Source organism: Aquarana catesbeiana, linkage group LG05 (genome assembly GCF_042186555.1).
Source record: "Aquarana catesbeiana isolate 2022-GZ linkage group LG05, ASM4218655v1, whole genome shotgun sequence".
In the NCBI taxonomy this organism is placed as follows: domain Eukaryota; kingdom Metazoa; phylum Chordata; class Amphibia; order Anura; family Ranidae; genus Aquarana; species Aquarana catesbeiana.
This window is the reverse complement of record NC_133328.1, coordinates 128,580,034-128,594,826: the sequence shown is the minus strand read 5'-3', so window position 1 is coordinate 128,594,826 and position 14,793 is coordinate 128,580,034. Positions and strand designations below refer to the sequence as shown.

Genomic DNA, 14,793 nt, shown 5'->3' with positions numbered 1-14,793 from the left:
AGTTCAAGCTGGTGAGGTGGCAAGCACAAGTAGTGTCCCGCTGCCACCAAGAAGACAAACACAGGCCCGTCATGCCCATAGTGCCCTTCCTGCTGCATTCGCCAATCCTAATTGGGAACCCACCACTTCTGCAGCGCCCGTACTTCCCCCATTCACATCCCCAACCAAATGCAGTCGGCTGCATGAGAGGCATTTTTATGTCCTCCCGAGTACCCCTACCCGACGAACCCCCCCAAAAAAGATGTTGTGTCTGCAGCAAGCGCGGATATAGGCGTGACACCCGCTATTATTGTCCCTCCTGTCCTGACAATCCTGGTCTTTGCATTGGTGAATGTTTTGAACGCTACCATACACTAGTTGAGTATTAGCGTAGGGTACAGCATTGCACAGACTAGGACACACTTTCACAGGGTCTCCCAAGATGCCATCGCATTTTGAGAGACCCGAACCTGGAACCGGTTACAGTTATAAAAGTTACAGTTACAAAAAAAGTGTAAAAAAAAAAAAAAAAAACAAACAAAAATATAAAATAAAAAATAATAGTTGTCGTTTTATTGTTCTCTCTCTATTCTCTCTCTCTCTATTCTCTCTATTGTTCTGCTCTTTTTTACTGTATTCTATTCTGCAATGTTTTATTGTTATTATGTTTTATCATGTTTGCTTTTCAGGTCTGCAATTTTTTATACTTTACCGTTTACTGTGCTTTATTGTTAACCATATTTTTGTCTTCAGGTACAGCATTCACGACTTTGAGTGGTTATACCAGAATGATGCTTGCAGGTTTAGGTATCATCTTGGTATCATTCTTTTCAGCCAGCAGTCGGCTTTCATGTAGAAGCAATCCTAGCGGCTAATTAGCCTCTAGACTGCTTTTACAAGCAGTGGGAGAGAATGCCTCCCCCCCCCCACCGTCTTCCGTGTTTTTCTCTGGCTCTCCTGTCTCAACAGGGAACCTGAGAATGCAGCCGGTGATTCAGCCAGCTGACCATAGACCTGATCAGAGACCAGAGTGGCTCCAAACATCTCTATGGCCTAAGAAACTGGAAGCTACGAGCATTTTATGACTTAGATTTCGCCGGATGTAAATAGCGCCATTGGGAAATTGGGGAAGCATTTTATCACACCGATCTTGGTGTGGTCAGATGCTTTGAGGGCAGAGGAGAAATCTAGGGTCTAATAGACCCCAATTTTTTCAAAAAAGAGTACCTGTCACTACCTATTGCTATCATAGGGGATATTTACATTCCCTGAGATAACAATAAAAATGATTAAAAAAAAAAAAAAATGAAAGGAACAGTTTTAAAATAAGATAAAAAAGCAAAAAAATAATAAAGAAAAAAAAAAAAAAAAAAAAAAAAAAAGCACCCCTGTCCCCCCTGCTCTCGCGCTAAGGCGAACGCAAGCGTCGGTCTGGCGTCAAATGTAAACAGCAATTGCACCATGCATGTGAGGTATCACCGCGACGGTCAGATCGAGGGCAGTAATTTTAGCAGTAGACCTCCTCTGTAAATCTAAAGTGGTAACCTGTAAAGGCTTTTAAAGGCTTTTAAAAATGTATTTATTTTGTTGTCACTGCACGTTTGTGCGCAATTGTAAAGCATGTCATGTTTGGTATCCATGTACTCGGCCTAAGATCATCTTTTTTATTTCATCAAACATTTGGGCAATATAGTGTGTTTTAGTGCATTAAAATGTAAAAAAGTGTGTTTTTTCCCCAAAAAATGCGTTTGAAAAATCGCTGCGCAAATACTGTGTGAAAAAAAAAAATGAAACACCCACCATTTTAATCTGTAGGGCATTTGCTTTAAAAAAATATATAATGTGTGGGGGTTCAAAGTAATTTTCTTGCAAAAAAAAATAATTTTTTCATGTAATCAAAAAGTGTCAGAAAGGGCTTTGTCTTCAAGTGGTTAGAAGAGTGGGTGATGTGTGACATAAGCTTCTAAATGTTGTGCATAAAATGCCAGGACAGTTCAAACCCCCCCAAATGACCCCATTTTGGAAAGTAGACACCCCAAGCTATTTGCTGAGAGGCATGTCGAGTCCATGGAATATTTTATATTGTGACACAAGTTGCGGGAAAGAGACAAATTATTATTATTTTTTTTTTTTTTTGCACAAAGTTGTCACTAAATGATATATTGCTCAAACATGCCATGGGAATATGTGAAATTACACCCCAAAATACATTCTGTTGCTTCTCCTGAGTACGGGGATACCACATGTGTGAGACTTTTTGGGAGCCTAGCCACGTATGGGACCCCGAAAACCAAGCACCGCCTTCAGGCTTTCTAAGGGCGTAAATTTTTGATTTCACTCTTAACTGCCTATCACAGTCTCGGAGGCCATGGAATGCCCAGGTGGCACAAACCCCCCCCAAATGACCCCATTTTGGAAAGTAGACACCCCAAGCTATTTGCTGAGAGGTATAGTGAGTATTTTGCAGACCTCACTTTTTGTCACAAAGTTTTGAAAATTAAAAAAAGAAAAAAAAAATTTTTTTTTTGTCTTTCTTCATTTTCAAAAACAAATGAGAGCTGCAAAATACTCACCATGCCTCTCAGCAAATAGCTTGGGGTGTCTACTTTCCAAAATGGGGTCATTTGGGGGGGTTTTGTGCCACCTGGGCATTCCATGGCCTCCGAAACTGTGATAGGCAGTGAAGAGTGAAATCAAAAATGTACACCCTTAGAAATCCTGAAGGCGGTGATTGGTTTTCGGGGTCCCGTACGCGGCTAGGCTCCTAAAAAGTCCCACACATGTGGTATCCCCGTACTCAAGAGAAGCAGCAGAATGTATTTTGGGGTGCAATTCCACATATGCCCATGACCTGTGTGAGCAATATATCATTTAGTGACAACTTTGTGCAAAAAAAAAAAAAATAAATAAATAAATTGTCACTTTCCCGCAACTTGTGTCAAAATATAAAATATTCCATGGACTCAACATGCCTCTCAGCAAATAGCTTGGGGTGTCTACTTTCCAAAATGGGGTCATTTGGGGGGGGTTTGTGCCATCTGGGCATTTTATGGCCTTCAAAACTGTGATAGGTAGTGAGGAGTAAAATCAAAAATGTACGCCCTTAGAAATCCTGAAGGCAGTGATTGGTTTTCGGGGCCCCGTATGCGGCTAGGCTCCCAAAAAGTCCCACACATGTGGTATCCCCATACTCAGGAGAAGCAGCTAAATGTATTTTGGGGTGCAATTCCACATAGGCCCATGGCCTGTGTGAGCAATATATCATTTAGTGACAACTTTTTGTAATTTTTTTTTTTTTTTTTTTTTTTTTTTCATTATTCAATCACTTGGGACAAAAAAAATGAATATTCAATGAGCTCAACATGCCTCTCAGCAATTTCCTTGGGGTGTCTACTTTCCAAAATGGGGTCATTTGTGGGGGTTTTGTACTGCCCTGTCATTTTAGCACCTCAAGAAATGACATAGGCAGTCATAAATTAAAGACTGTGTAAATTCCAGAAAATGTACCCTAGTTTGTAGGCGCTATAACTTTTGCGCAAACCAATAAATATACACTTATTGACATTTTTTTTACCAAAGACATGTGGCCAAATACATTTTGGCCTAAATGTATGACTAAAATTGAGTTTATTGGATTTTTTTTAGAACAAAAAGTAGAAAATATCATTTTTTTTCAAAATTTTCGGTCTTTTTCCGTGTATAGCGCAAAAAATAAAAACGGCAGAGGTGATCAAATACCATCAAAAGAAAGCTCTATTTGTGGGAAGAAAAGGACGCAAATTTCGTTTGGTTACAGCATTGCATGACCGCGCAATTAGCAGTTAAAGCGACGCAGTGCCAAATTGTAAAAAGTGCTCTGGTCAGGAAGGGGGTAAATCCTTCCGGGGCTGAAGTGGTTAATGACACCCTGATTCAGGCTCCCGAGGTTGTGGAGGAGGTGGCTAGGGAACTAAGGAACTTTTTCTCCTCTAACATGGTTCCGGTCAGCGCTCCCATGATGGTTTGGGAAGCCCACAAATGTACCATCAGGGGAATATTAATAAAAATTGGTACTCGTCTTAAGAGAGCCAGGGCTCAGCAAACCCTTGACCTTCTAGAGAAGATAAGGGCCTTGGAATCCACTCATAAACGATCCCTAGCCACCCAGGCACTACAGGACCTCACCACCCTGAGAAACCAACTAAGATCCCTAGCGTTAATTAGGGCCAAAGAAGTTATTGCAAAGTGCAAATGTACCTTCTATGAGCACAGTAACAAATGTGGTAAATTGTTGGCGCGAGCCTTGAGAACCCAAAGGGCGCAAACCTTTATCCCTCAGCTTATGGGGGAGGGTGGCGCTAAGGTACATACTACTGAAGAAATTGTGAATCAATTTTGTAAGTACTATACCTCATTGTATAACCTTCCACGTCGATCCTCAGAAAGGGAGAAATCCCTAGAAAGGAAAGCTATACGGGAGTATATTCAAAAGACCGGCCTCCCTCGAATACCCGAGGAGGCTCTGAAGGCTATGGAAGAACCGCTATTGAGAGAAGAAGTGACGATAGCTATAGCACGAATGCAAACTGGCAAGGCACCGGGCCCCGATGGGTACTCAACATATTATAAGACTTTTGGCGATCTATTGATGCCACGCTTTCTGGCAGCTTATAACGATGCCGGGGAAGGGGCGATCCCTCCAGAAGATTGCCTACGAGCTTTCATCTCCGTGATACCAAAGGGAGATAAGGACCCCTTGCCATGTCAAAACTACAGGCCAATATCGCTCCTCAACATGGACCTAAAGATCTTTACAAAGGTCCTCTCCATGAGGTTGTTGGAGTGGATCCCTTCGCTCGTACACTCAGACCAGGTGGGCTTTGTACCCTTAAGGGAGGCTAGGGACAACACCACAGAGGCAATCAACCTTATTCATGCCGCCAAAACGCGGGGAACCCCGATGTTGCTTCTCTCAACCGACGCCGAAAAGGCGTTTGATAGGGTGCACTGGCCTTTTCTGATTGAGACTCTTCGTCATGTAGGCTTAGGCCAGCGGATGATGAACTGGATACATGCTATCTATTCCAGACCTTCAGCCCAAGTCAAAGTAAATGGCCAGCTTTCCTCCCCCTTTGGTATAACCAATGGGACACGGCAGGGCTGCCCCTTATCCCCATTAATATTTATCTTGTCCCTGGAACCATTCCTCCGTACGATGAGAGACCTACTTTTTTTTTCATATCTAACCCATTGGTTTCTATACCAAACCTGCTGTCGGAATTGCAGAAATATGGTACGCTGTCTTTTTTTAAAATCAATTTCCAGAAATCGGAAGCGTTAAATATAACCATGCCAGTCTCCCTGAACAACCTGCTATGAGCGGACTTTCCCTTTAAATGGGCGAGTTCCTCTATTAAGTACTTAGGTATCCACCTGGCTAGCAAGATAGAGGAGATCTTCTCCCTAAACTTTCCCCCCCTTTTGATGGACATCAAAAAAGATTTACAGAAGTGGCAGACGGGCATGTTTTCTTGGTTTGGACGATGTAGCATAATAAAGATGAACATTATGCCTCGAATATTGTACCATCTTCAGACCCTCCCTATTAGGATCCCAAGTGCCTTTCTGAGAGCGGCTAACTGAGCATTGGTCATGTTAGTCTGGGCCAGGAAGCCTCCGCACCTGGCCCAGTCGATCTTACGCTTACCAAAAATGCTAGGGGGGATAGCCTTCATGGATGTGACCCTGTATCACACGGCATGCCACTTGACGAGAATCGTTGATTGGTGTCGCCACGGGACATTAAAACAATGGTTCCAAATAGAGCGGCTCCTGTCAGAGATGGACTTGGATGGACTGCCTTGGTGCCAGAAAAACCTTCCTGAACCTGCAACTAAGCATCCCACGGTAGGAGAGACGTGGCGAATGGCCCAAAAAATCTTTGGTGAGCATCAGATAGCGTCCACCCCCTCGCCACTTACTCTGGTAATTGGCAATCCTGACTTTAACCCGGGATTGTGTGATCTTAGACCTCAAGAGCTGAAGGGGAGCGACAGAAGTCAACTTCGCCACTTCTCTGAGAATGGAAAGTGGATGTCAAGGGAAAACATCATGAATGATCCTCTATTGGTAAGCCTCTCCTTCTGGCAGAAGCTCCAATTAGCTCACTTTATTAAATCTCAGTCCGCTCCGGCGCCTTTTTTAAGACCCTTGACTTCTTTTGAGACTCTTTGCTCAGAACAAGAGCCAGTGCGTCATGCTATCTCTTTACTGTACCAACTTCTGATCACACCCCCCCAGGGGTACAGACCTCCTTATATAACCAAGTGGGAGCGAGACCTGGGTGTAGTGCTATCCGAAAGACAGGTGGAGAGAATTATTCTCTTCACGTATAAAACATTGATATGTGCCAATCAACCGGAGGCGGGGTTTAAAGTGCTGTCACAATGGTATTATACCCCAGTTAGGTTGCACCGGATGTTCCTGCAGAGTTCGGACCTATGCAGGAGGTGTGGGGAGGAGGCAGGCACTCTTCTCCACATCTTCTGGTCTTGTAGACTCCTGACACCTTTCTGGAATGAGGTCCATCGCATCACACAGAAGTTCACAGATCGAGAGCTGCCCAGGAGTCCAGAGTTCTTCTTAATACACCACCATGAAATACCGAGCAAGACATACAGGAAGTCAATCCTGCCCCTGCTGGTCATGGTAGCGAAAAGTTGTATTCCCCTGCTCTGGAAGCGGACAGAGCCCCCGGGAGTGGCAATGTGGTTGAAGAGGATAGCTGAGGTATACAACATGGAGGATCTTGTGGCAACCGAGAGGGGACTCAGAGAGCAGTTCCTCAAGAAGTGGTATTATTGGCTCGAATTTTTCTACTCCGAGGAGTTTGCAAGGCTGGTGGCATAAAATTCTAGACATGGGTCTACTCGTGAGGACCACTGTAAAAACCAATGGCAAGGCTGGAGGAGAGATTCCCCCCCCCCTCCCCCATCACTTCTCTCCCTATACCTCCACCCCCACCCCTCTATATTTCCTCCCTTTTTTTTTTTTTCTCTCTCTATCTCTCCCTCTCATTTCTCTTCTTTACTTTTCCCTATTCTCAATTGGTCTAACTTTCTTCTTACTTTTCAACGGCAATGAGGACCCATAGGTCGTGCTTTCCTACACAGTAATTATCTAAAAATACATTTAATCTCACATGAGACATAATGAGCCTCTTAAAACTAGAGTTTGGATATCCAAAATAGTAATTTTAGTAACTTATATAGTAACCTTACTGTTGATTTGCATGGTCAGACCAGTCGAGACGTTTCTATAACATGAGCAAAACTAATATGTCTTTTGTACCAATGTATGCTGAATGTTGATATCCTATGTTTTCGTAAATAAAGAATTTACAAAAAAAAAAAAAAAATAAATAAATAAACACTTTGCTGGAAGAGCTTTTAAAGGTATGTATCATACACTGCAGTTGGTGCCACTATGATAGCAAAACCTCAGTTTGACGTATTTAGTATCCTGACCTCCTATCTCGCCACCCATAAAACTTCTGCAAAAGGTTTCATGACCTAGTTTTGTCTGAGCTGGTAATATTATAGCATTATTACTCAAATAGATTTTAATAATGATTTTTAAGCTGAAATGTTTCTCTTCTGCTCCTGACAGGTTGACATTTGCCCAGAGGAGTTTGGAAATAACATTAAACCTGCAGCAAGTCTCATGGGTGATGTTAATGCAGTGACTCAGCAGGTAAGATGAGTCTGTTATGTCTGCTGTCATTTGACATTGTACATGCCTTAAAGTAGAAGTTCAGCCAAAAACGATCTAACTCCAAATCTGCTGGCAGCCACATTCGAAGACGAATCTATCTATTCCTATAAAGTAAAAATCGCTAGATAGATATATCTCTATCTCTATCTCTATCTCTATCTCTATATATATCTTTTCTGCAGTCGATCCGGTCTGGACCCACACTGAGCTGTCAGCGGCAGCTTCTCTGTGTAGGCGTGTGTAGGAGAGGCAGCCGACAATGGAAGCCCCATAGTAACTCTATGGGTGAAGTCACTTCCCTGGCATTTTCCAGCTGTTGTCGGCTGTCTCTTCCACACAGCATCCGCCACTGGAGACCAGACCGGATCAGCTGCAGAAAGGTTTATGTACGGTGACTTTTACTTTACAGGGTTAGATTAGTCTAATGCTGGCCATACTCTATACGAAAAATCGTCCGTAAATTCAGTCATTTAGACAGTTCATTACTTTTTCGGCTAGTTAATGGGCACAAAATCAATAATCGTTGGGACGTTTTTGAGCCGAAAAAAACGAAGGACAAGTTTGGAAATTTTCTGCCGAACGAACGCTAAATTGAAAGATTAATGTGTTTCCCGTCCGAACTGTTAGCACTAAGTATATGTAAAAAAAATCGAACAAAAAATGCATTAATCTATGTCGACTGAACGATTTTTTAAAAATGGGTTCGGCTGATTTTTCGCATAGTGTATGGCCAGCATTAGAATATGGCTGCCAGTACATTTAGAGTAATGCTGGCCATACACTATACGAAAAATCTGCCGAACCCATTTTCAAAAAACGAACATTCGGCCGTGAGCGCACATGATAGTGCCATCATGTAATGACCGATAAATCCTTCAGTGGACATAAATGAATGCATTTTTTTTGTTCGTTTTTTTTACATATAGCTAGTGCAGACAGTTCGGACGGGAAACACATTAACCTTTTAATTTATCTTTTGGCAGAAAATTTCCAAACTTGTCCTTTGTTTTTTTGGCTCAAAAACGTCCCGACAATTATCGTTATTGTGCCCATTAACTGGCCGAAAAATGAACAAACTGCCTAAATGACCGAATTTCGGCCGATTTTTCGTATAGTGTATGTCAGTATAAGTTAGTTTTTGGCTGAACTTCTACTTTCAGCTGTGTGTTTTTATTTTTTATCACATCGCTACCTGGCGGAAACCATTTTCACATGTACACTGGTATTTGTGCATCCGTTTGTGTGTTTTATCACTCTTCCAGTTCTCATTTACTAAATTTGTAAGTGATGCCAGCAGGACAAACTTCTCACAATGCTTCTCTAACTTTATATCTCTCATGTGCAATGGTTGTATTTCTATTAAATTACAGAGAATGCAGCAGTAGGAGTAAGACTATATGGTGGTGGAAATACAGAATCAGAAACTCAAGTGTACAAAAGATGCAAGTGGATGTTTAGCCCACCTACCTATTTCTGTTTTTGGCAGGCAAACATCAAATGTACAACATATAGTAATACAGTTGTATGCAAAAGTTTAGGAACCCCTGACAATTTCCATGATTGTCATTTATAAATATTTGGGTGTTTAGATCAGCAATTTTGATCTATCAAATAACTGAAGGACACAGTAATATTTCAGTAGTAAAATGAGGTTTATTGGATTAAGAGAAAATGCGCAATATGCATCAAAACGAAATTAGACGGGTGCATAAATTTTGTTATTTGATAGATCAGAATGAAATTGCTGATCCAAACACCTAAATATTTATAAATGACAATCATGGAAATTGTCAGCGGTTCCTAAACTTTTGCATACAACTGTATCTATAAACCCTGTAAAATAGAATTACCTTTTTTTTATTTGTTAAGCTTCTAGATGAGTTGCTTAAAAGCTCCTGGAAGTACCCGTCCACTACAGGATGGTGGAAAGACCTAAAGACGAAGATAAAAGCCAATGAAGAAAACACAAAGGTGAAAAGACGGACAGTTATAAAGTGAACTCGTATATCAGAATGTTTACAAGGAATCAGTTCATTATGAATCTGTACCATATGTTTAATGTGAATTATTTATTAACTGTTTCTCCCACCCCCTCCCAGAAATAAAAACTTCTGTTTGCTGGTTATAGCAATAGCTTAAACAGAAAGTATAATGTAAATTATAAATTGCCAAAAGTATTGGCACGCACATGGTCTTTAATGGCATCCCAGCCTTACTCTGTAGTGTTCAATATTGAGTTGGCCCACCCTTTTGCAGCTATAACAGCTTCAACTCTTCTGGGAAGGCTGTCCACAAGGTTTAGGAGTGTGTCTATGGGGGTGTTTGGCCATTCTTCCAGAAGCACATTTGTGAAAGTCAGGCACTGAAGTGGGCGAAAAGGCTTACTCATCCATGTCTTTATGGACCTTGCTTTGTGCACTGGTCGAAATCATTTGGTGGAGGGGGGGTAATGGTGTGTGTGTGGTTGTTTTTCAGGGGTTGGGCTTGGACTCTTAGTTCTAGTTGAAGGTAACTCTTAAGGCGTCAGCATACTAAGACATTTTGGACAATTTTATGCTCCCAACTTTGTGGGAACAGTTTAGGGATAGCTCCTTCCTGGCCCACAATGACTGCGCATCACTGCTCAAAGCAAGGTCCATAAAGACATGGATGAGCAAGTTTGGGGTGGAGGAACTTGACTGGCCTGTACAGAGTCCTGACCTCAACCTGATAGAACATCTTTGGGATGAATTAGAGCGGAGAATGCGAGCCAGGCCTTTTCGTCCACATCAGTGCCTGACCCATCTCACAAATGTGCTTCTGGAAGAATAGTCAAACAATCCCATAGACACACTCCTAAACCTTGTGGACAGCCTTCCCAGAAGAGTTGAAGCTGTTATAGCTACAAAGGGTGGGCCAACTCAATATTGAACCCTACGGACTAAGACTGGGATGCCATTAAAGTTCATGTGCGTGTAAAGGCAGGTGTCCCAATACTTTGTGCAATATATAGTGTATATGCATTTTGTTTTTCTAGTATCGAACGACCATAAAATAAATTTTTAGTGCTTTAAATTCACATGAATAAAGCAAATTACATTTCATATATAAATGACTAAAACATTCTCTTCTCCGTCCCCAGAGATTTGTCAGCTGAAAAAAGCACATTAACCACTTCAGATCCGGGCCATTGCCAAATGACGGCAACAGCTCGGATCTACATTGCCGGGACGACGTCTATTGACGTCGTCCCGTGCACGAGCGGCCTGCGCGCCCGGTGATCGGCGAGTCTATGAGACTCGCCTGATCACAGATCAGATTAAGGGGTCGGTCCCGACCCCTTACCACATGATCAGCTGTCAGCCAATGACAGCTGATCATGTGACATCAACAGAGCCGGTAATCGGCTATTTTTCCTCCTCGTGCTGACAGCGTGAGGAAGAAAAAAAAAAAACCCGATCACCGGCGGCCGTGATTGGGACATCAGTCCCGATCACGGCGATCATCTGCCCCTGCCAGTGACACAGCAATAGGCAGCAGTGCTGCCTACCAGTGCCCACAGTGCCATCAATCAGTGCCATCCATCAGTGCCCACAGTGCCACCCATCAGTGCCTACATCAGTGCAACAACAGTGCTGCACATCAATGCCCATCAGTGCCCCCCATCAGTGATACCTATCAGTGCCGCCCATCAGTGGCGCCATAACTGTGCCTATCAGTGCTGCCATAACTGTGCCCATCAGTGCCCACCAGTGCGGCCTCATCAGCGCATATCAATGAAGGAGAAAAATTACCTGTTTGCAAAATTTTATAACAAACTATTAAACATGATTTTTTTTTTTTTTTTTCAAAAATTTCCATCTTATTTTGTTTGTTTAGCAAAAAATAAAAACCCCAGCTGTAATTAAATACCACCAAAAGAAAGCTCTTTTTGTGGGAAAAAAATGATAAAAAAATAATTTGGGTACAGTGTTGCATGACCGCGCAATTGTCATTCAAAGTGCGTCAGCGCTGAAAGCTGGTCTGGGCAGGAGGGGGGTTTGAGTGCCTAGTAAGCAAGTGGTTAACATGCACTGTGTTAGGGCAGCCCATTTGTTTCATCTCAGCTCAATGGTGTGCACTGGCCTAAAGTTCAAAGTTCACCTTTTCAGGAAAAATGAAAAGGTAAACAAACACCCAACCCCCATCCCGCTGTACTTGCCTCCATAGGTAATAAGTTGTTCATGCCCATGCAGCTGGTGTAGCAGTCTGGGGATTTGAAATCCCCCCGCTCTTCTCCTTCTTTCTGCTGGGCTTCTGGGATGGATCAGAAGAATTCTGATTGGTCATTGCCAGCACAGAGAATCGCTCTGTGTCCCAAAAGCTCTGCAGAAAGAAGGGGGAGCAGAGCAAGAATTTCGGTTCCCTAGACCACTACACCACTTGCAATGGGCACAAACAGCCCATCACCCACAGAGGTAAATACAGCAAGGACTGGGAGTGTGGGAAGGGTGTAGGTGGTTCATTTTTTCTGAAAAGGTGAACTGACATTTTAAAAAGTAGGGAGGAATTAGATCTCGCTGGTGAGAATTCCCCCTCGTATTATATTCCGAGTTTGGGAGCCTGGTGCAACCCTTGTCTGAATATGCACATTTATTAACATCGCTCTTAGAGGCCAACCACATTTTTCATATTATATTCCAATGACATTCAGTGCATTGCTGTAAGCTAATCTTCCTGTTTGCCCCTGTAGAGTGTTTACTCCTATATTTTCCTATGTAGAACCATTAGAGAGCCAGATATCTCCTCCTCCTACCTGTGCTGGGTAGATGTATCAACAATGATAAGTTGACGTGTGACTGTTTTGCTGCATTGGCCTCTTACTCCCTCTCCATCTCCAGTCAATATCAAAAGGCTGTTCATATTATCTCAAGCGCAGAAGTGGTTAAAGCGAAGTTCCAGTCATTTTTTTTGTTTACTAAAAGTCAGCAGCTACAAAAATTGTAGCTGCTGACTTTTAATAAGCACACACTTACCTATTACACGATCCAGCGGTGTACTCACCCCAGCTGTGTTCTCCCTGTGTCCTTCCTTGGTGGCGCTGGTATCACTACCATGGGCACCTGGCTGTGACACCTTGCAAGTTCAAAGACATTTCGGGAGGGAGGGGGAAGAATAACTTTCACTTCTGATCGCCTAAGGCGACCGGAGTGGCAGCGGGGACCTGTCAAAAGTGTGTACCCCCTCCTCCTCCCCAAAAGCTCAGTTTCACAAACCGGAGCCGGGGAGGAAGCCTTAAAATGGAACTTCCACTTTTGGGTGGAACTCCACTTTAAATACTTCGTATTGAGAAACCAATGCTTCCTGCTTTTCTTACCGCATTTAGCATTTTGCCAGTTTTACCATCTTTGCTTTAGTTTCAGTATGTTCTTTTATTTGGTTTCTGCAGGTTTTGACATCACAGACAACCCTTCCAATGAACTACTACACTGTTTTTCACCATGTGAAGCAAGTTTTGCCCAATGATTGCATTATTGTGAGTGAAGGAGCGAATACAATGGACATTGGCCGTACTGTGCTCCAAAACTTTCATCCACGTCACAGGTAAGTGTTTTGGACTACCACAGTTGTGGAATGGCCAATAATCAGGCTGTGAAAATGTTTACAGCAGCATGTAATATAGCAAAAGCAGCAGGTGGCTACATAGCACTTTTGTCCTGCAGTTCTGGGTCCTAGTTACATAGCTGTACATTGTGTGTTCTCCAAGCATTTATGTGGGTTTCCCCTCTGTGATTTTATATATATATATATATATATATATATATATATATATATATATATAAATATAAAATTTGGTCAGGTAATTTTTCATCAACCCATCGCGGTTGATTTACTAAAACTGGGAAGTGCAACTCTGCATAGAAACCAATTGGCTTCCAGGTTTTTTTGTTAAAGCTTAATTGAACAAGCTGAAGTTAGAAGCTGATTGGCTACCATGCACAGCTGCACCAGATTCTGAGTGCTCCAGTTTTAGTAAATCTCCCCCATTGTGTATGAGCATGTCAAATCACAGCCAGTGAGCCAATGAGGAGGGGGTGGGCCAGGCTGCGGTTCTGTGTCTTATGAACCCATGGAGCAGCGGCTCGGGAGCGAGCATGCAGTGGCGCCCCCAAGGCAAGTGGCTTGCAAAGTCACTGCACAGCAGGTAAGTATAACATGTTTGTTATTTAAAAAAGGGAGCTTTAATACCTCTTTAATGCAACGCATAGTGAATGGGCCCCCAAAAGCTCATCATTTACTGCTCCAATCTATTCACCCCAAAGCAATGAGCAATAACATTCTAGAATATGTACTTTCCAAGGTATGTCCAGGTTATAGTATTTTTAAATGTTTTATTTATCTTTCAAGTGGCAAAGCTGTAATTCGCTATGACGGTACATTTTGTTGTTTTCTACAGATTAGATGCCGGCACATTTGGCACAATGGGAGTTGGCTTGGGATTTGCCATAGCAGCTGCCATGGTGGTAAAAGATGAATGTCCAGAGAAGAGAGTGGTCTGTGTGGAGGGGGACAGTGCCTTTGGTTTCTCCGGCATGGAAGTTGAAACAATCTGCCGGTAGGGCTCTTCTAGAAAGGAATATCTTGATCATGTATTGTTGCATTCAAAAATAATTGCACCCTTATCATAGGAATAAAAAAAATTGTACTTTTATGTTGTGTACATCATCATATCTAAATGATACACTATTAAGTCATTTTTCTAGTCCAAAATTTCTATGGTAGCCAATGCGGCCAGCAGCTTCATAAACGACCATGACATGAACAAATGTTGAGAGTAGTTGAAAAAATGTTGCACTGGATTATATAATATAATATAATATAATATAATATAATATAATATAATATAACATATATACACAGTGGGGATGGAAAGTATTCAGACCCCCTTAAATTTTTCACTCTTTGTTATATTGCAGCCATTTGGTAAAATCATTTAAGTTCATTTTTTTTCCTCATTAACCACTTGACAACTGGGCACTTAACCCCCCCCCCGCCCAGATCAATTTTCAGCTTTCGGTGCTCTCACACTTTGAATGACAATCA

At 42.3% G+C, this 14,793-nt stretch overlaps 1 protein-coding gene across 2 annotated transcripts in view; it reads left to right on the top strand.

Annotated features, from left to right (window-relative positions):
* HACL1 (2-hydroxyacyl-CoA lyase 1) overlaps positions 1-14,793 on the top strand; it is a 95,062-nt gene that overhangs the window by 48,208 nt on the left and 32,061 nt on the right. For both annotated transcript variants that reach the window (XM_073630185.1, XM_073630186.1), the window contains exons 11-14: positions 7,627-7,710; positions 9,601-9,702; positions 13,139-13,293; positions 14,147-14,305. In XM_073630185.1, coding sequence (XP_073486286.1) covers positions 7,627-7,710; positions 9,601-9,702; positions 13,139-13,293; positions 14,147-14,305 — 500 coding nt within the window. The remainder of the gene's footprint in view (positions 1-7,626; positions 7,711-9,600; positions 9,703-13,138; positions 13,294-14,146; positions 14,306-14,793) is intronic.